Source organism: Vanellus vanellus (genome assembly GCF_965231255.1).
Source record: "Vanellus vanellus genome assembly, chromosome: 5".
Classification (NCBI taxonomy): domain Eukaryota; kingdom Metazoa; phylum Chordata; class Aves; order Charadriiformes; family Charadriidae; genus Vanellus; species Vanellus vanellus.
In genome coordinates, this window is record NC_138910.1 from 52,987,923 (window position 1) to 53,008,771 (window position 20,849).

At 37.3% G+C, this 20,849-nt stretch overlaps 1 protein-coding gene across 1 annotated transcript in view; it reads right to left on the reverse strand.

The window, feature by feature from the left end:
* KIFAP3 (kinesin associated protein 3) overlaps positions 1-20,849 on the reverse strand; it is a 76,141-nt gene that overhangs the window by 21,521 nt on the left and 33,771 nt on the right. Inside the window, exons 12-18 of the mRNA XM_082484711.1 lie at positions 16,683-16,791; positions 15,254-15,366; positions 14,112-14,277; positions 13,770-13,895; positions 13,270-13,368; positions 12,025-12,110; positions 2,965-3,154 (exon numbers count right to left, since the gene is read on the reverse strand). Of these exons, the coding sequence (XP_082340837.1) occupies positions 2,965-3,154; positions 12,025-12,110; positions 13,270-13,368; positions 13,770-13,895; positions 14,112-14,277; positions 15,254-15,366; positions 16,683-16,791 (889 nt within the window). The remainder of the gene's footprint in view (positions 1-2,964; positions 3,155-12,024; positions 12,111-13,269; positions 13,369-13,769; positions 13,896-14,111; positions 14,278-15,253; positions 15,367-16,682; positions 16,792-20,849) is intronic.

The following is a 20,849-nucleotide window of genomic DNA, read 5'->3' on the forward strand; positions in this document are numbered from 1 at the left end:
GATTCATTTAGAAGATAATACCTCATGGGAAAGTGACTGAATACAACGTAACAGATTGTAAATGAAAAATGCTAGTCATGATCAGACTACATTTTCACAGCATAAGATAGCTGTACACAGCTATATTCTAATTGTATACATGTGTATACAGTATGTGAAAGAGTATTACTTGACAAGCAAGTAATCTGGCACAGATCGATATTACTGTCTTTCAGCATGTTCAGTGAGACATGAGTGTTCTGTGATATCATATGGATGTAAAATGACCAAAGAAGAGGAAGGAAAGTTGAAGTGGCTATTATTAACACTTGTACCAAGTTTTCCTACCTCACCGCCTATTCTGTATTCAGAAAAGAAATGAGGGGGAACATCAGCACTTTTATACCTGCACCACTTCCAATCCATTTAAGTGATTATGTATTTTAAACAGTCGGGTTTGGTTAAAACTTATTTGAAAGCAGAGAGACTTAAAAATAACATCTATCTTTATGTTAATAAAGAAAGCATTCTATTTTAACTCTGAGGCTAGAGCTACCACTACTTAAAGTGTCTTCAATCAAGAGTGCTAACATTCAAACCATAACACTCAGAGTTATGGCTGACATGAATTTATAGGAAAATGAAAGCACATGGATAGCATCAGCTGCATATAATATGATTACACAGTTAAAGGACATCTGTTGTTATGTACATTTCAACATAAATTAGGGTTATGTACTTTCAGAGCAAGAGAGACGCCAAACTCATGAAGGTAACTTCAGAGATTCGAGCAAGTTTTTCATGTAGGTTTAAATTACTATGCAAGAGAGATGTTGGTATATCATCGGAATAAGGAACTCATCTTGCCATCAGTGAACTCAAGAACTATTATGGTTGAGGGGGGACTTGTCTTGAGTGTCATCCATCAGTGCAGGTCATTTCTAAAACTATTAAATTGAAATACAAGCATTTAATTTCTGACTGCACAAAGATTTGTATTTTTGTTATTTTTTGACTAAGTAATGCTCTGTCCTTCAGAAACCCAAATGCCTACTCCAATTGGTACAATAATCCATAGCCTTTTCAAAGGAACATTATGTCCTCTCTGGCCACATCTCAAAAGTATAAATCTAGCAGACTGCAGAAGCATGCCATTACTGGCACTTGTCAGAAGGAACCCGAGAAGTGAATCTGTATTTTGAATATAATCACCTACTGTTATACCTTTAAAAACAAAAGCACTTTTCAAACATCTGCAGAACATATCATTGGAAATCTGCCTCTACTTCCTGCTCAAATGTCAAATCCAACACAAAAATCTTTGTTCAAATAACATTAAGCCTGTAACATAAATGATTAAAAGCCAGGAAATTCAGTGTTACTGGTGCCACTCCATCTCTAGCTCACACTATTGGGGGAAAAAAAACAACAAACAACAGCCCTACAAAATAAGCAAAGATTTATTATTAAGACCTGTAAAGGGAAGACTACAATAGGCGTGCTGGCACATCTTTAACTTAGGAAGCACAAAGGAGACTTGACGTAATAAAAGACCGTGGTACCATCTAACACATAGCTCACACTGCTAACCTTGCAGGTCTAGTAGAGCAAGATAAACCTACAGGATTCAAAAGGGACAAACATACCACTAAAAAGGCAAGTTGCTATGGCTGACATATGTAATCAAAAGTAGGAGAAAAAGGATCCTTAAGTTCTGCTATCTTTTGAGAATAATTTTTGAAGAGCTACTGAGATCTTGCACAATTATTTTCTCATAGCAACTACAAGTAAAGCTTATGGGTTTTAGTGGTTTTGTTTCTCTTATTACTATTCCTGCAAATTCATCCAGAGTCAGTTTTGTGACTCATGCTTCACAGCAAAGGACTGGACACTTGTGTGGAAAATAAAAAACCACAGACTTAAACCCAGCAATTAAAACAAAAAAATATATATACATGCGCACACAGTCATCCAGGAGTTTGAAAAGTATGTAAAACCACAAGTTTGAGAGCACAAGCCAACTCCATAACTCTTTATAACTAGAAGACATTTATCCAGTGTGCAAGTTATTTCACAATTGTCTCCTGCAAAGTTTTCTGAACCTTCCTCTGAAACAGCAGGCAATATTGGACTAGATACATCAGTGTCTTAATCCAGTATGGCAGCTTCTGTTTTCTTAGTAACTGCAAAATCTTTATGGAAGGAGAGAGACAGAGCAGATTCCACTTGAGATCCCCCAGAACTATGCCATTATGTACTACTAATAGGTTAAGCAAAATGATGAGAAATGTCTCTTTTTCTTCAGAAAATATATTCAGGTTAATCTCAAATAAGAACATGACTCTTCTTAAGAATAACTTTGGGTGTTGTTTTTTTTTTTTTAAACTAACTTCAAGTTGTCAAGTAATAAAACTTTTTCATATGAGAAACTAAAAAAAAAGTATTTACAGAAGAGATTCACATGCTTCCCTAGATATACGACAGCAAAAACCATACAAACTGATTGGCTGAAAGTCACAGAATGATGGCCTCTGCTAAGGAACCTACAAGTGATGTGGCTCAACTGAAGTCTTTCATCAAGATATGCAATAAAAATTCCGCTACAGAACTAACACACGAGGCAGAACAAAATTCAGCATCAAATCCCATAGCTGTGAATTTAACAGGGATGAGAAAAGGTTTGTGTTTGCAAAGCAAACAAGCTATGGACACAGGTATGAAGAACAAGGCTGGGGCACCTTTATTCAAATCAGTCATCATGGACCATTAGGTCCCTGAGACAGGTCTACTCATATTTCTGATGTTCTGTAACACTTCATAAAATCATGGATATACAGTATTCAATCCATCATTAACATCCTAACAAGGACAAGCCCATCCCTGGCTAGCATGCATCCACACTGCTCCCAGTGACATAAAAGGGTAACCGTCCCACTGGCACAGAGGTAGTAATCCCAGTCCTGAATACTATATATGCTGTTTTACCTGCATTGTAGTAGAGGTCAGGTCTTTCCAGAATATCCCCTTCATGGATGTAGGGCTCAATACGATCATCACCATACAGATACTGCTCACTGTCATCCATCTGCCGACTCTCCACCATCTCCAGCCACTGAGAGTTGTGCCATCGAAATTTCTCACTCTGGATTTTTTTAGCCCATTCCTCATCATATTCCTGTTGAAAATAACCAAACAATATTTTAGGATGAAGTATAGACAAAGCTGTTTGGTTTAACAGAAAATGGCAGAGGAATTTAACGTCAGCAAACGATTTAAGTTTCAGGGCTCGGCGACTTAAATCCTCTACTCAGTTTGCAGAGTACTTTCAGCAAACAAGGGAATGATTTTGCAAGTGCTAGGTATTATTCTGGTTTTGTACATGCAGCAGTACAATCTTCCCTTCTTGGTTTGTGACTTTACACCATCCAGAAAAAATTCCTGATTTGAACAAGGAAGTTCTGTCATCACAGTCTCCTCACATGGCTTATCAAGAAGAGCCAATTACTGTCAGGTTTTTAGGGGGATCTCAGTAATTAATTACCAACACTGGCTAAATACCCTGTACTTCCTCATTAGATGAGTATTCACTAGGACAACTAGTTACTCGAAAATACAACAAAAAAGGTTGTGATAAAACCAATAAGTCTTTTTTGTTTGTTTGTTTCATAAGCTACAGTAAGACAGGATGTAATTTTCAACTTCTTGACAAATTTTATAATGGCTTTCTATGTTTAATATTGAATACTCACAAAAATAGTACACAACATTTGTAATAAAGAGGATATGTGAATCCAAGATACAAAACTAAATCAGAGAGGAGCTTCTCCAGGAAGCTGAGGAAAACAGGATATAGCTTCTGGCCACTATGGACACAAAACATAGCCATGAAATTTTAATCTGGATTACAGCCTAATTGCACTCAAGTGATATGATATTCAATACAAAGGAGCATCAGAAGGAAGTGATATAGCCTATGGTCACTGCAATCAGCTGTTTAGAAGGCTCTTCTAAACAGACCAGACTATGTGGGCTGTTGATTACCACCGAGCGAACGCAGACCCGTGGATAATACTCAAGTTTCTCAGTATTACTGGAAAGACAGGGCACAGGTAACTATAGGAAACTCATCAACACATGAAATCTGCAGATTTTATCAATTTGGGAAGATTCACAAATAATGCACCATGGGTAGTACTTTTTTAATCAAAAGATTGTGAACAAGAATAACATTCATAACCAAAGTGTTTCTACTTATGAGAAGAAATATCCTTGTGAAACAGGTCCCACTTCACTGTCTTCCAACCTAACTCCAAAGGAGAGAAAAATTGAAAATAATTTCTTAACTCTCATGTTGGTTAACACATGATCTAGAGACACTTTCCTCAGAGATCTAGCTGGAATAGTTTAAGGTTTTTAAAATCTATTTTACTTAGCCCTGAAGGGGATGAAGAGTATTCACACGATTATTGACAATGCCTTGGCTGCAAAAGTGGCAATTTCTTAACCTGCTTCAGCTAGACATGCAAAAGTAGATCTGTCTATAAACGGAGGTCAAAAAACAGCAGTGAAGAGAGTAAGATGGTTTGGCAGCTGAGGTTAAATTCTGAAACCCCTACAGACTGAACTTGAGCTTTTAACCTGACTTAATTTTCAACCTACCTTGTCTTCACTGCTATTAACCTGACGTAGGTAACACAGTCTCTACCCTGTGCTTTTTCCACCCTTCTGACTGGTCGATAACACAAAAACCAGCTGGCCCTGTCATTCTGGCAGAGGCTTCTCTGAGACTGCTAACAAGTATCTACAGATTCCAAGATTTCATGGGGAATCATGTCGTATTGTGCAACCACAAACCCTTATTCTATGACAGTGGTTATTTAAACTTTGTTTTACTTGGAGAAATAGCAAGTTTGTTTCTTTTGGCTTAAAAGCAGAATGTAAACTGTGTTATGATGGGACATTCATGCAAGTACCTGCAGATTTGGGGATCTGATCAGTCTGTGGCATTACTCTAAATTTCTCCGATTCCACTTCTGATCAACACTAAATACTAGACCTTTATAATTCCCCTCCACATCATCCTAGCGCACAAGTGGTCTTGTTCAAAACCTGGTCTCATACATAACTTCCATATCCAGTGCAGGTATTGCCTGGGGGATCTTCAGATATTCTCAGTGCCTAGTGGCCTCAAGCAAAATTCCATGTTTCTGTCAGCCGTACACTAATGCAACAACCTTAGGGTAAAAGGAAAAAACAAAACCAAAACACCAAAAAACAACACACACAGAGCTATGCCTCATACTGTTTGGAAAAAGAACATCACATGCTATTTCTGCCTCTTAATCTTTTCCCCTCACTTCCACTCTCGATTTAAATGAAATGCCAGAAATAACAGTGCGAAACAAGAGTTTCCCTGGAAAAAGCAAGCTCATCTCTGAGATTTATAAAATGACCCATAAAAAAAATGAAAGGGCATGACTTTCAATGATGACACCTGACCAGCGTCTTGGAAACCATCTCCTTTGCTGCATCTGCCAGAGCTAAAAACTGTGGGCTATCTATTATGTCAGCCTCCAGCAGTTGTGAATTACTTGCGAGCTTTAGAGAAACACCTTGTAACTGCCAGAAATCATACTGCAGTCTGAAGAAAACTATTCCCAGAAATCATAATTGCAAAGAAGTGGGGGAAAAGAAACAAATTTAACAAATAGCAAATTAGACTAATCTGTGGGAAAGCTTAATCTCTTACATTACCTTGCTTACCTTTAAAAGTTCTCAAAAGCAGAAAGGCCAGCAGCTAAACTACCTAATTCACATTTACCATAAACACACTTTGAAAACGTTTTAATCTTCCCAAAGTTACAACCTCAAATGAATCCCACTTGCCCAACATCACTGTTCCATTCCACACCACTGTCTGAACATGCTGAATGTCCGTCACAAAGACTTCTTATATCCTTCTAAAAAAAAATAAAATCAGTAAACATTTCCCAGATCCTAACTGATTTTTTTTTTCCTTTAGACATTGACAACAGGGCAGAATATTCCTGTGATTTCTACACTTCCCATCCTAATTAAGAGGCTTAAAACTCCCAGTTTCAATCATTCATCTACATTTTGGAAAACAGGATTAGCAACTGAATGGCAAATTAGCAGCTATAAAACCGAGCATATCTGCACATTACTTAAAAATCACAAGTTATCTGTTAAAGCAGTTTGGCTACTTTGTTACATTTGTATCTCTCATTTCACTATGAATGAGCAACAAGAACAAAGAAGCGACCATAGCAGAACCAGATCAATGATCAGTTTTGTCAAGAGTTTCATTCTGGCAGCAATCCTAGAAAAGGATGATTTGCAAATCTAGAACGATTTACATAACCTCAGCACAATAAAGTTCATTTAAGTACTGCTAGATCAGGAATATGTCTGTAGATTTTCCACAGAAATGTGCAGAAACACAACTGGGTAAATGATTAATGGAATAACATCAGAATGGAAGAAAAGCTATAAATGCAGGACTACAGCCAAAAGGCACAAAGAAACCAAATTAAAGAAGTTTAGAGCAAAACAATTCCCTCAAACACAGCAATTATTCCAGTAATTATATTAAGCTATTAAAAACTTTTTTTTTCCAATTTTGTGTGTTTTTTTTGGTTTTGGTTTTTTAAACACATGAAGCACACCTTTACTAAAGAATTCCTGCAAAAATAAAACCAGAAGACTAAATATCACGGAGATACAAATATAGCTTTGTGCCCTACAGTCCTTCTAAATGTTAGGCTACTAGAAAAGCGGTGGAGGGGGAGAATGAGGTGGCGGTGGACAGAACGTGCCTATCCTCTAACCCCCCCAACCCCCAATATTGCATGTTCAGAAACATAAAAGGAGGAATCCTGAAGGTTGATTTTATTCTCTTTGGAGCTCCCTGACATCACTGTTTTTAACATTCGGTTTCCATAAATCCAAGAGTGTCATAGAAGATGTATGGTTCAACTCTGCAAGGAATGTGCCATCCTTTTTGAAGTTCTACTTCCAACTTTGTTTACTACTGAACCATTGAAATATTATGAAGCGTTAACTGGCCTATTATCAGAGCGTGTCTGTTCCCTATCAGGGGTCCCCTTTGTCACTGGCTTCCGTCACACCTTGTATCTGATTAACACACTATAGGATAACATAGAGCTACACAGATCTGCTTTGTGTTCTCTCACAGCTGATGAAAAACAGATTTTCCTTTTCACTTTAATGTGGTTGCCCTTTAATTGGGTCTGTAATAGGGTTCATTTGATGCGATTCCTCATACTAAACTAAAACTGCTATACAGTAAGTAGAATGCTCATTATATTCAAGGCTGTACTTGGTGATACGTTACATTCTTTATTATCTAACCATCCCTAAAATACACAGTTTACATGAAAGGCTAAATTAACCATTTATTAAGAAAGACAAGATTTATCTTGTCTAGCTATCCAGAAGTTAGGCATGTAATTTGAACTATGTGCCTCTATAAACCAAGGAGAGGAACAGATGTTATGGATCCCTTTCCACAGGTGTCTACAACACCTACCTTTAGGGTAAGTACCACTGGAGCTCCATTCATTCACAGGCAAAAAAAATCCTTCTACAACTTACACCTGTCCAACCCAAAGTCACTTCTTCACAATCAGGTTTATCACTAAACATATTCTGGTGGGAAGCCAACAGAAACCTCTGATATGAAACTAATGTCAAGGAAGAGAAAAGAGTAAACATTCTTGCCCCCTAAATTTAGATGCCTATCTAAAATGCACACTGTCTACAGGGTTCCTATATTGTCTACAGCTGAAGAGAAAAAAGTTGTTTGTTTGTTTGGGTTTTTTTACCTTGTTAGCAAACTATTATGAAAGCAAGAGAGTTAAGTGGTTTGGCTCACCTTCCTAGTCTTACAACTCCAAAGAGCAAGCATCAATGCGAGAAGGAAATCTATCCAAGACAGGTTTACGTGAAGACATAACCACCATGGGACACGCCTGCCTTACCTAATGCTGCCTGCAGCGTGGTTATTCTTCTAGTTCAGGTAGAGCCTTTCCTGCTGGGTGCATGCTGCCACAAAAAGCTACCAGCACCAAAGCAGACTGACTGCAAATTTAGCAATGCAGAAGTCAATCAGTAAAAACATATGTCAGCAGTTCAGCCTGCAGCCCACACCCTAGCTCCTCTTCTGCCCACTTCTCTGTATTCGTGATCATTAGAGGATAACAGGGGAACAAGAGACACCACAGAAAGGGGGAGTCTTGACAAGTAAAGGGAGAACCTTTTTTCCTGGTGTGACTACAGCACTCTTCATGGAAAGAGGACACCAACCAGGAGTCAAAGGTTATCTATTTTCAGAGTATGCTGCCTATATAAATAAAGCCCACACCAAATCCCTGTGGTCTGCTCTTCTTGATTGTAAGAGAGCTGGCCAACATCTTGCACAGCTGGCCCCAAATCCCAAAGCACTGAGGGTTCACAGCACATTCCTGCTGCTTATGTGAAATTCCAGCATTCCCAACATGGAGGATTTGTGTCAGGGCACTTTGCTAACATGGAAAGATGCAAGCCGTTCATTAACACAGCTTTCCATATGAGGCAAATGCTATTTGGCATTCATTAAAAATACTTGGGGCAAAGAATGAGAGCTGGAAAAACACCTTAGGCATGAGGCCCTTCCTAAATCTCATGGACAATGCTGTAACTATCTAGAAGAGATTTTGCTTCTGCAGGAAGCATAATGATCCACTCTAGATCATAAGAGAAACAAGATGTACATACAGCAGGCCTGGATTCAAAGCTGTAAAAACACCGAATGGGAAAACAGGGGGAAAGGGGGGAGGAGGAAGGCTCGGACTACACAGTCCAAAGATCTGGTTATGGTTAATTAAATACCTTTGAATAAATGAGGAAAAATCAGTTAACTGAAATAAGACTGAGCTAGGAGCAGAAAACAAAAGAGAAACTTGAGATTAATAACCCCCTCAGCTCTTGATAATATTGTTTGAGGTGAACAGAGTAAAACCATCTTGAGTAAGCTGACATTTCTTTCCACAAGCTTTGAGTTGCAGGTGTCCAGGCTTCCGAGGCAGAGGAAAAGAGAACTTAATTTGCTTGAGACTCCTACACCAGCTGTTGATTCCAGGCTTTCAGCTGAGCCATGAGACCTGTCCCACTTTAGGTGTACAAGTACACTAAACTAGCTGCTTGGTGTCAAGAATCAGCACATGACATGAGACTGAAGTATTCCTAAATTATCAGAGACTTTCTTTTTGACAAAAGGGATATCTTGCATCTACCAGTGCAAAGCTGAAACTCCCTAGTACATACTATGGTAAAGCAGCACATCTGTTTCAGTTCATCAATGGCAGAGTCCAGCCAAGCTATATTAAACAAATCATCACTAGTGTAACATTTCCATAATTTCTGTGACAATTACTTTACTACAGAAAGCATATCTCCCCTAAGGCTTATAAGGCATCTGATTTTCTTCAGTGTTATTTCAATCACACTACATAGAGCTTATTGATGAGTGAAAGAAGCATTTGTCTCCCTGAGAAGAAATTACTTTCAAATCTCTATTCTCCAACATTTAGTTCCTGATTTTCATCATCAGACGAACTAATCCTGTCAGCATGTATGGAACAAGAAGACTGAAAACTTAAGTTTTTCTTCTTGTGGATTTAGCACAGATAAGAAGATTCACCAATCTTAGAGACTATGTCTGTTCAGACAGCTCAGAAGGCACTGGTTGTATAAAACTGCCACACAACCAAACACCTCAGTGTTTACAGGCTGCTTTACCATATCCCTTAAACTGAATGACAAAACACTTATCAAGATCGGAGGTTCTGATAACTTACTGTTTCATACTTTCTCCCATCACTATCTAGAATATGTTGCCTTTTTTGCTTATGATTTTTGGTACTGGGAGACAAAGTACAACCAGCTTACAACATTGGCAAGAAAGCAATCAATCAGTGGTTCTGTCTTCCAGAAAAGAGGGCATATTGTGCTTCCTGTTCCCCACAGCAGGATGGTGTTAGTCATGGTTTTTGCAACTTATAACCCAACAGCTAAATAATAAAGCTAAAAAAGACTTTCTCAGAAAAGGGAACTCTCCTAACTTACCAGTGAACACCATTCCAAGTGTGGCACTGCTCCACAACCAAAGAAAAAAATAATTTACCACCACACCAACTACTCTTAGTACGTGTTTGATAACTTCTCCCCTACTCCCAATAACAACAGTAACACAATTTCCTTCCTTTATTCTTCCTCAAGGCCCTAGAATTCCTGTCCAGTGCTTCTTGCAAGTTGAGAAGCCTTTCCCATCCATTATCATAGCACTCCTTATTTAGGTTAGCATAAAGATTACCTCTTCTTATGAAGGAAAAAAAAAAGCCAAGTACTTTTTACTAGTTGTTAATATTGAATATGAAGCTATGTCTTAATGTATTTATTCTTTCAGATTCTATAAAATAAATGTTGCTTAATAATATTACTAACATAATATTTCAGTACCTAGATACTACTATATACCATGTCGTAAAGCTCCCCCCTATTAACAAATCAACGCCTAAGACACTTGGAAATTGCACTGGCCCAAAGATAAAACAAGCATTGGAAGTATTCAGATTGTCTGCCCTCACACAGAAGATAAAAAAAGTCTTTCTCCTGTTTCCACTGGAGATGTCCCTGGAAATAATTGATCTTAGTAAGGTGAACATAATGACCATCACAAGTAAGTACTAAGTGCAAATTCACCCTAGTTGAAATCTTGCCCTTAATGAATGTCAATGGCAACTCTGCCACTAACTAGTGGAGCATGATTTTCATTTCATATCTCCATGAAGCAAAACCAGAGCCAGATAAAAGAATTTAAAAAAAAAAATGTCATTTTACTTTTTTTTAGATCAATATTAAATTAGAAGGCATTATTAATGAGTACAACAGAAAGAACAGACTATAGTATTGTGCTGCGTAAGTTACGTCTTACACTATATTAAACCTTTCAGAGAACAAGTTACAATATGTGTAATTCAACTAAAGAAAAGACTAAGTAGATGATAGGAAAAGCATTAAGGTAGTCAAGGATACTACTCGACTCATAGTTAAGTTCTCTTTGTCAATAAGATTTAATTTCACAATAGCGACTCTACATCCAAAGGAATGCACAGTCTGTACACTCCTAAGACACTACAAAATGCTGAAATTTCTTTTTGTCAATTGAAGTCAATTCAATAAACAGAGCAGGAGGAATTTTAACAGTGAAATGCAACTTTTAAGTGGAATCAGTTTCACAGCTTCTTTACTTCAATGAAGAACATCCTAGAAAGTATTAATGCTTCTAGGGTCAAGGATCCCCAGAAGCAGATTATACATGCTGTAAAAGCTGATAAAGCAACAGCACTTCATAATTTATTATTCTTTCTTTTTTCCAATTTAGCAGTTTAATACAAAACAACTGCCCCAAAAGTTTAGTTTGTCCAAGTATCCATTGATCACAATAAGTCACGTAGCTAAAGGAAACCTATGCAAGAGTTGAAGACAATATTAAGAAGTTCAATATTATACTGACTGTTCCCCAAGCAGAAAACAACCAGCTTCAGAATGACTGCCTACATTTTCTTTTTGAAACAAATATTGGCATCAGGCGATGTAGAAAAGCTGAATAAAAGCTGCTGGGTAATGAGAGCCATTTGTTTGGAGAACTAAAAAGCTTGACATACTTATGTAATGTGATTAATTTATTTAAGGATAAAAGCACTCTTTAAAACGGTCTGTAGCATAAAGCTAACTAGTATGAATTTTCAAAGTATACATGCACTTTTTGGAAGCTTGGTACACAGCCTAGATTAATGATTGTCATTGTCCCATGAAAACTGATTTTTTTACCTATGTGATTAGAAAGTTGCACATGAAAAATATTCTCAATTTGCAAGTTATGGCTATTTAGTTATTTTAGAATTATCTCATGTAAAGAGGTTCTTGAAGGACAGGTAATAAAAAAAAAATAATCAGACCTACCGCTATAATATCCAGAGTGTTGTCACAAACTTTGCGAATCTCAGCATTTTTGTCATGCATCAGGTCTATAAGATATGCTGGAGCCTCTGGAAAGAAACTGTTAAGGATAAAAGCTGTTTTGCTGGTTTTGCCCTGGGTTCCTCCAACTGCAAATTTCATTAAGAACCGTAGTCAGGAATTTTTCATCACATGTGAAGTTCAGCAGTCTTCCCCCAATCACTTTTTTTTTTTTTAAATCACATTTTAAGATACACAAATATTCTTAAAAATTGCAGAAGAAAAGTTACACGCCCCTTACAAAGAAAATACATTCTGATCAATTACAGGAAATCCACACACCTAACATGTTAGCCCAAAAGGCATAGATATTGTATGATGGTTTAATCTTTTGAGACTGTTACTTTCGTAATCTTTAGGGACTTTTCTTGTTCTAAAAAAAGGCTTCCACTGTATTTTTTCTCAAAAATATTGAAGATAAGCTATTGCGCAAATGACAGCATTAATACTAGTCCTGTTCAATTTGAGTGAGAAAAGCATTGTTCAAACATTGGTGCTTTATTATTACAGATATAAAAAGAGATGCAATTATTATTATTATTATTTTTAAAGCTAGCCACCTAGGAGTCCAAATAGGAGACAAAGAACAACATCCTAAATGGCTTCTCAGATATTCCACAGAGCTTAAAAGAGAAAGGACATTAAGAAGTAGTCCTTATACTGTTAGCAAAGTAATCACTAAGTTGCTATCCCTACAAGGGCTTAGGCTGTTGAAAAATACAGAGCAGGCATTATTTATATTGTCTACACTGATATAAGAAAGAATGCTATTAAAGTATTTTAATACACCTAACCAGACTATGCAACCTATATGGATAATGCTGCAGTGCAAGAAGTTTGTCTATGCTCTATGTATGTTTTTCTGTGGACTATGTTTTGACTGACTTGCAAAACAAATTCATACAGTAATTCAGACTGGATAGGAACTAATAGGTCATCTGGTCCAGCGATTCCCCTTCCTTCTTACCTCCCTCCCTGTTTCAAAGCAAACTAACTTTTAATCTTTACTATTAACTTGCTGTCCCTCTACACACCTAGGCTGCTTAGATTTTTTTTCTTCAGCTGAAATAAACCATTTACAAAGAAACCTCTGATATCAGGAGGTTTATGCAAGAGAAATACAGGCTGAACAACAGTGATGGCAAATTAAGTGCTGTAATTCTAGATGTTTAATCTTCAAAAAGATACGGGTTTCCTTGATAATGACATCTCTGGTGGCTTGGTGGAAGACCATCTGATAAAACACATAGATGATCTGGCAGACAAACTCATCATCTTCCTGTTGAGCTGCAAGAAAAAAAAAAAAACACCCACATTTTCAGATCTCACACTAGAAACTCTTGATACTTAGAGAAAACCCAGCTCTTTTATGTCAGCTAGACAGTTCCGTGGTATGCGTGAGATTTCACCTCCTGACAACACAAAAATGAGTGTTTCCTTCCTGCTCCAGTCAAGTAGAAAGAACACAGACTGCAGCAAGAGTTATAGAGGTGCGGGAAAAATCAAATCTATTCGAGAGATACTGACTAGTGGTCTATCAAGAACAGAGTGATTGCTCCTCCTTTCAATATACAAAACACCTACCCCTGCCTTGCAAGAGAAAATGAATGGTGCATTCAGTTACAGCATAACTACGTCAACTAAACTTCTTTGAAAAACAACACCTGAAGTCAAAGATGGCAATATACCATTTAGAAGCTCAATGAGTGCAGGGATGATTCCAGATTTAGCCAGCAGAGCAGCGCAAGAGTCATCCATAGAAACTGTTCCAATCATTATCACCACTTCTAAAACAAGGTCATCTTCTGCAGAACCTGGTAAGTCAGAAGGCAGAAGTTATTACCTCTTAGAAATTCTTAGTCTTGTGGCAGTTGTACATTTAACTGTAGATAGAATTCTGTTCTTCAGTGCTACGTTTCCCCCCCAAAAAAATCACAAAAGTATAAAGGTAAAGACTCTACTCTAAAAGAGCACTCTAAGTATTCTTTGAGAGACTCTACTTTGAAAAACTAACCAAATTTTCCACAGACCTGGTTTTAGTTTATCCTTGAGGTATGGAACCAGTTTGTACTCTTTTAGCACAAGTTCCCAGTCCAGATCTGGTAATGTCAAATTTGCAAGCGTTCCCAGGCATTCAATCACAAATTCCTCTTCTTCATCATTTGATATTTGAGCTGCTAAATCACCAACATAATCCTAAAGAAGATACAGCAACAAACATTACAGCTGAATAATCTGAGGTTCTGAAGAACTCACAATTTGGTCAAATCAAAACTAGTTCTCAAAAGAACACTAAGGAGACTTTTCTCTTGAAATGAGGGCTAATAAGGCAGTTTCAATTCCAGCTGAAGAATAATCCAAGAAAATATTTCAGCATTCTTCCTCTCCATCCTTTCTCTTTCAAGAAATCTAGATCATTTGGTTCAGATGTTCCAAAAGTAGCTACTACACACATAGATTGAGAAAGATGTTAAAAAATAAGGGAAAAGATAGCGAACACCATACTGCGTTAATGATAGTAATGGAGTCCTCTTCCTGAAGATTTTAAAAAATAGCTACAAGATTTTCTGGGGATATGAACAGAGGAATCGTGGATTCTACTTACTAATTCCATACCGCCTTAAGTCAATTTGATACTCAATCCTCATTTTAACAGTACATTTAAAATTTCCACAATTAGGATGTTGTGTTTCCCCCCATTCTTTTGAAAGGGCAGCTTTACATGCTTAACTGAATATTAAGTATTCGAAATTTATACTTATACAAAACACTTGGCACAGTGGAAAAAAAATACATTATTTTGCCCTCTAGCTCTAAAAGCAGAGTTTTCGGATAACCTTTAACTGCTACATGTGCAACCCAGGAGTAGGGTTTTTTTTGTTTGTTTGGGGGTTTTGTTTGTTTGTTTGGGTTTTTTTGTTGTTTTTGTTTGCTTCTTTTAGCATGTTTGGTTTGGAACAGGGACTTCTTGGACACAGCTTAAAATCTGTTTTCCCTGTAGTGAGGGATCCAAACCCTGATCTACCAACTGAGATAGCCTTATAAAACAAAACATAAATCAACCCATGGCAGCTAAGAAAACAAACTGGACACCCTGTAAAGACAAAACACAGCAGCTCTCCAAAGCCAGTCTTTTCCAGTAGGAAGCACCAGAGATCACATTAGTACTTACAATAAACAGGCTTTTAGTTGGCCCATCATGTTGTGAAATATTCCTGATCATCTTCATTAACAATGGGTCCTTAAATTTCAAAGACCGCTTCATTAGCATTTTCAAACCATTGCCTGAAAGGAAACAAACACTTAGGAAATCCTCCAATTAAAAAAAATGAGGAAAGTATTGGTCCATCAAACACCACCACCATGCGCACACACAAAAACAGCTTTAACTTTTAAAAGTTTAAAAGGAAAAAGTGAAGAATCTAGACAGGAACTACTTCTTCCAAGTTTAAGTTGAAAAGAAGAGACCTGCTTTGTATAAATTCTATAGCTTCTCCAAAACAAATGCTATGACCATATGTACTAGTGGGACACTTAAAAATTTAGATAAATAAATGCTTCAGGTGTGCTTAGTTATTTATTCAGACCAAGAAAGGTTCTAGATCCAAATCATTATCTTAGCATCAAGTGCAGTTAGTGGAGATGCAGCACAGCTGTTGGTACTAGCTCAGAGACTTCTCACTCCACAGAATAAATACATTGTTATGGTTTTAAAAGATTGTTTACCAGTCATGGAGATTATTACATGGGAATACACATAAACAGATCTGAAGTACTTGATCGCACAGGGCAAGTCCCACAATTATCATTTTGTTTCCAAAGTATCGCCTTGCCTATCTAATATGTGCTACTAGCTTGAATTTCATTTGTACCTTTAATATAAAATTGGATCTCCCCGCTCCCCCTTCCGCAGAGCTCTGCACAGAATTTTAAAGTGGAATTGCTGGCCACAGAATCCATTGATTTCAATTGTCCCTTTTGAAGTCCAGTAATTTATTGCAGTAGTTCATGATGAAAATTTTGAGCACAAGTGAAAATTAGAGCTACTGAATAATAACATTCCCCTTAAAACTGTCCATATGAAAATAACAAAGCTTTAAAAGCAATCTGGAGAGCTACTGAACGAAATGCAGAACCCATCTATACCATATAACAAGATAATAGAACCCCAAAGAAGCTAAACTGAAAAAAAAAAAAAAAAGTAAAGATGCAACTAAACAACAACATTGTGCTATTAATTTGGCAGGTGAAACACTGACTAGCTGAAAATGGATTTTAGACACCAGGTAGAACTAAATCATGATCTCTCCATACAGCTACAGCTTCCCACAATAATGTCCATCAGTGTGTTTTACAGAACTACATGCACATGAGAGATGTGGGCATGCATGGCTACTCAGTGTCACTCCTGTCACCAAGACCGATTTTGGGACCATTTGCTTGCAATCATTACCCAAACAGGTGCATTTTATTTTTTAAAAATACATATACATTCATAACTAACTCAAATGTACACAATTTATATATGTAAGTATATATAAAAATTATATATATAAAGTGTTGTCATCTCCAAGAAAACAGTAAAATCTCAGTATGCTTACCTTCACAGATAAGTTGTACATTTCTTTTGTTAGCAGCAAGGTTAATACAGAAAGAAATAAGTTCCAGGTCAACTCTCTCATCAGGACATTCGAAAAGCATCTTCATTAACTGCCAAGAAACACAAGCACACTTAACTCATTCATCTTTCCAATGCATTAGAAGAGTAATGTTACGATGTAAACTACAGCAGCATTTTTTTTAAAATTAATATTCAGCATTTCTACAGGAACAGTAAAGTTTTAAAGGTCAAGGGCACAAGATGTACAGTTCCGTTATTTGGGGATAACAATGTTTACAGAGTGCCAAAACAAGCAGTCATTCATGACCTTAAATTAAGTTGGGTCAGTTACATTTTATTGCTAACACTGAAATTTTTATTTTTACTGTTTTTTTAAAGTTGTGAATGGATGGATAAATTTGTTTTGAAAGTTTAGGTAGACTTAATATAGGAACCAGCCCCCCCACCCCCCAACTTAGTTCCACAGAAAGTCAGATTAATACCTAGTTGTTTAATAAAATTATGACTCTAAACAGATACTTATTTGCAGAATAATTCTAGTACTATTTTGCTTTAAAATTACTCCTTGACAGGTAAATTAGCTGTATCTGCAGCAACGTAGTTTATCATTACAGCTTCCATTGCTAGAGCTGAACACTGCAAAATAACAAAGACCAGGAGTCCTATTCTTTTGGAAATGGGACAGAACAACCTGGGTTAACATAAGTAGACAATTGCCTTAACTGCGTCACAACTGTTTAGTAAGTTTAGTAGTGAATTCCAAGATGATTCCTTAGGCAAATAATCTACGGATTGCCATTGTTTTATATACCTGGCACCTGTATTGTCCATTACATCACAGGCTATCTAGCCTCATTTTGTTCAATATGAACATTTTTTGAAATGGCATATTAAGTAATCAAACATGACTCAAATACATCCATTCCTTTTTCTCTGCTTCCATCCATGGCAGACAAGTTATGGCTTACTTATTGAGGGACTGGAGGTCATCACCATATTTCCTCCTAAAACCTGCTCAGTTCATAAGACACATCAAGATTATAAAGCAAAACAGCATGATGACAAGACTGAGATTACCAGAACTAGAAACAACTGAACCTAAAGATAAGCGGGACACAAGGTACAAAAAAAAACATAGCTCAGTTTGCGTCAAAAGAGGGTGAGGGAAAAGAAAGCAACAACTAATCATTAAGTATTTGTGTGCTTGCCCCCTGGTGGAAAGACAGTTTGTAATGCACTAAAAACTAGGGAAAACGGGTGAACAAACCACTTCGAGGAAAAAAAAGAAAAAGTAGAATTGCAGGAATTTCACTCCAAGGTATTTTACTACAGTAATTCGGTATGTTTATCTATTATCAGATAGCAGGCTGTCGTTCCAAATGGACCCAAATAAAATAAAACAGAATAAATTATGTTACTACACAAGTTATTAATCTTTTTTTTTTTTCTGGGACTTTCATGTTCTGGTTTAAAAGCTATCATTGATTTCTTCCTCCCTTTCTTAAAAAGGTAGAAACAGATTTCGCTAGATTGTTTTAAGAACTTATAAAATCACTAGTTTATTAAATCTGTAGGCCTGACAGTCACAGAAGAGTGAATTAACCAGAGAAAAAAGTTGCCACTTAACAAGTAGTACATGAGCATTCAAAAATCACCCCCTGCAATTCTTCTGTTACAAAACCTTTAAAAACAGATTTTTAAAGCCCTTCAAATTATTTGAAGGGAAACATTCTCATTACTTACACAATACAAAATCTGTGGAAATTAGATGTTTAACAAGATGGGATTACACTGTTAATTACTGAACTACTTCTCTATAAAAAGAAAAAAATATATCCAGTTTCAATTAAAGCCGTTCAAATTTTAAAATAATAGTTTCGTACAAGCTCCATGTTTCCCATTATGTCTTCATTTAATTTGATTGCTTCTCGTGCCACTTCAAAAGGAAGAGTAATTGCTGCCAAATAGGAAATATTAAAATTAAATTTGTTCTGCTTTTACTATGTCCATTGTCATCTTTTACTGATTTAACAGGAAGGCAGTAAAAAGACTGCAGCATGTGCAATGAAGAGGCAGTAGTGTTCAATCAGACAAGTCCCATATTGAGTATCAGATACCACAGACCAGGACTGAAATCACTGTGTCTAGACTCTCTGGCACCTGCCTTCACTTATTTACCAGTGACCAGAGGCCAACCCCCACAGCTCTCTGTTCACATACACCTCTGTCCAACCCCCTCCCCAAGCCCAGCTCAAACATCTTTGAATGATTATGCCAGAACTGCATGCCTCAGGAATCTCTCCTGACCGGCTACTCCCTAACTCTGCTGTTTGAAGTGATGCTCTGGTTTCTGAACTTCAGCAGATAATGGCGGACAGGAGCAAAGGGTGCTGTCAAGAGAGGACGTTTACCAGCATTAAGCTGAAAAGAAGCTTATAGATCAAAGAGGGGCCAAACAGGACAACCGCGGTAGAAAACATGTGGGTAGCTGCAGAGAACCTTGCACACTGCTCTGCGGTAAAATATTAAATATCACCATGACATCACTGCCTAACCATGCCCTTTGATTGGCCAGGTTATTACCAATAAAGGCTTTTATAAGCATCTGGATGGCATTTGCACCTATTTAAACAAAACACGCATTGCTGAGGTCTAAACAAGAATGAACTGTTAATACTCACTTTTAACTGTTACTAGAATAGCACCCACTAACTCTTGCAATCCACAAGGATGTTTACCTGGGACAGCATGCGCAAGCCCTTGTCAAGCACTTTGCCTGTTCAAAATGACAACGGTGGATGGATTTTCCAATCACTATCTACAACAGCTAAACATTCATTATTGAGCATTTGCCAGCTTAGACATACACCTTTCCTCAAAAGGAAACAAACCCACTGAAGGGCACATACTAGTATTGAAAAGAGAATTGGGTTTTCCAGGGCAGAATCAGACAGCAGGGAGTCCTCTTAAAAAGGCTGTTTTTCTTCTCCTGATGCCTTATCTACTTCCCCATGTTTTCTGCTATCTCAGTCTTCCTTAATAACTACCCTAATTTTGAAAATTCATTAATAAAATTTAAGCGCTCTGGTCATCCAGCTTGTCCCTTTTGAACAGTTTGCAAATGTGATCTGTGAATAATTACATTGACCACCAAAGCATCAATAGCCACAGGTGTCCTTCAAATTTTGTAGTTTTAGCCAAAGTTCAATGAAGGCAGTGGACTTGTTTCCTGCTCCACTAGTCTTTGGATACAGCTCTGTGAGCACTAGTTTAAGCAGTCACTGCCTATCAGAACAACAATATTCAAAGTGGAGTATGATATCACTGAAGTTTCCACAGCTCTTTACCTTTGGCACTAGGGGTCTAAGAGCCATGCCAAGATTCCCTGAAAGCACGTCATAAGTGAGCCCTAAACCACAGTGCATGAATTCTGGTTTGGCCAGTAACTGCTCAGAACAAAGCAGGTCCCTTATATCACACAAACGTCCTAATACATAGTTGCTTCTTGTGGCAGAAAAGGCAGTCAGCAGGATGTTTACAAGACCATTTTGTAACACATACTAGTTATTCCCACCAGTTCTCCCCCCTCTATTCTCCAAAATCCTCCTGTATTTGGAAAAACATCACCATTTTTGTCATGAGATAGCGACCAGAAATATTCTGAAAATTTTCCACGGCAACTTCCCATTCTGGACATATTTTATGTTAAAAACATGCTTGGCAAGAAAGAAGATATCGTGGTGCAATTCTGAAAAAGGTACCGGAGAACTTTTACACTTATGCAATGCAGGCTTTCTCAACTCCAGCCTCATCGGGACTGAGAAAAAGATCAATAAAAGAGGATTTGGTACTTGTTAAAAAAAGAAACAAACAACAAAACACACAAAAACCAAAACCCCATGATATTGTGTCTGTGCTTGGATCAAAGACTATGACTGAAGACAAAGTGTTATGCAACAAAGTGTAGCCTGAAAGATAAGTTAAGAGCCTTCCACAGCCTTCAAGTCTCCCCTGTTGTACATGCCTGCAGTTGGAAAAGGAATTGTCATGTAGCAACATAACACTGTTTGGCTGGTTTCCAGTTCATATCCTGTAATACTGGAGACGTTGAAATTTTGATACCCAATGGGATCAGGAAAGAATGCCT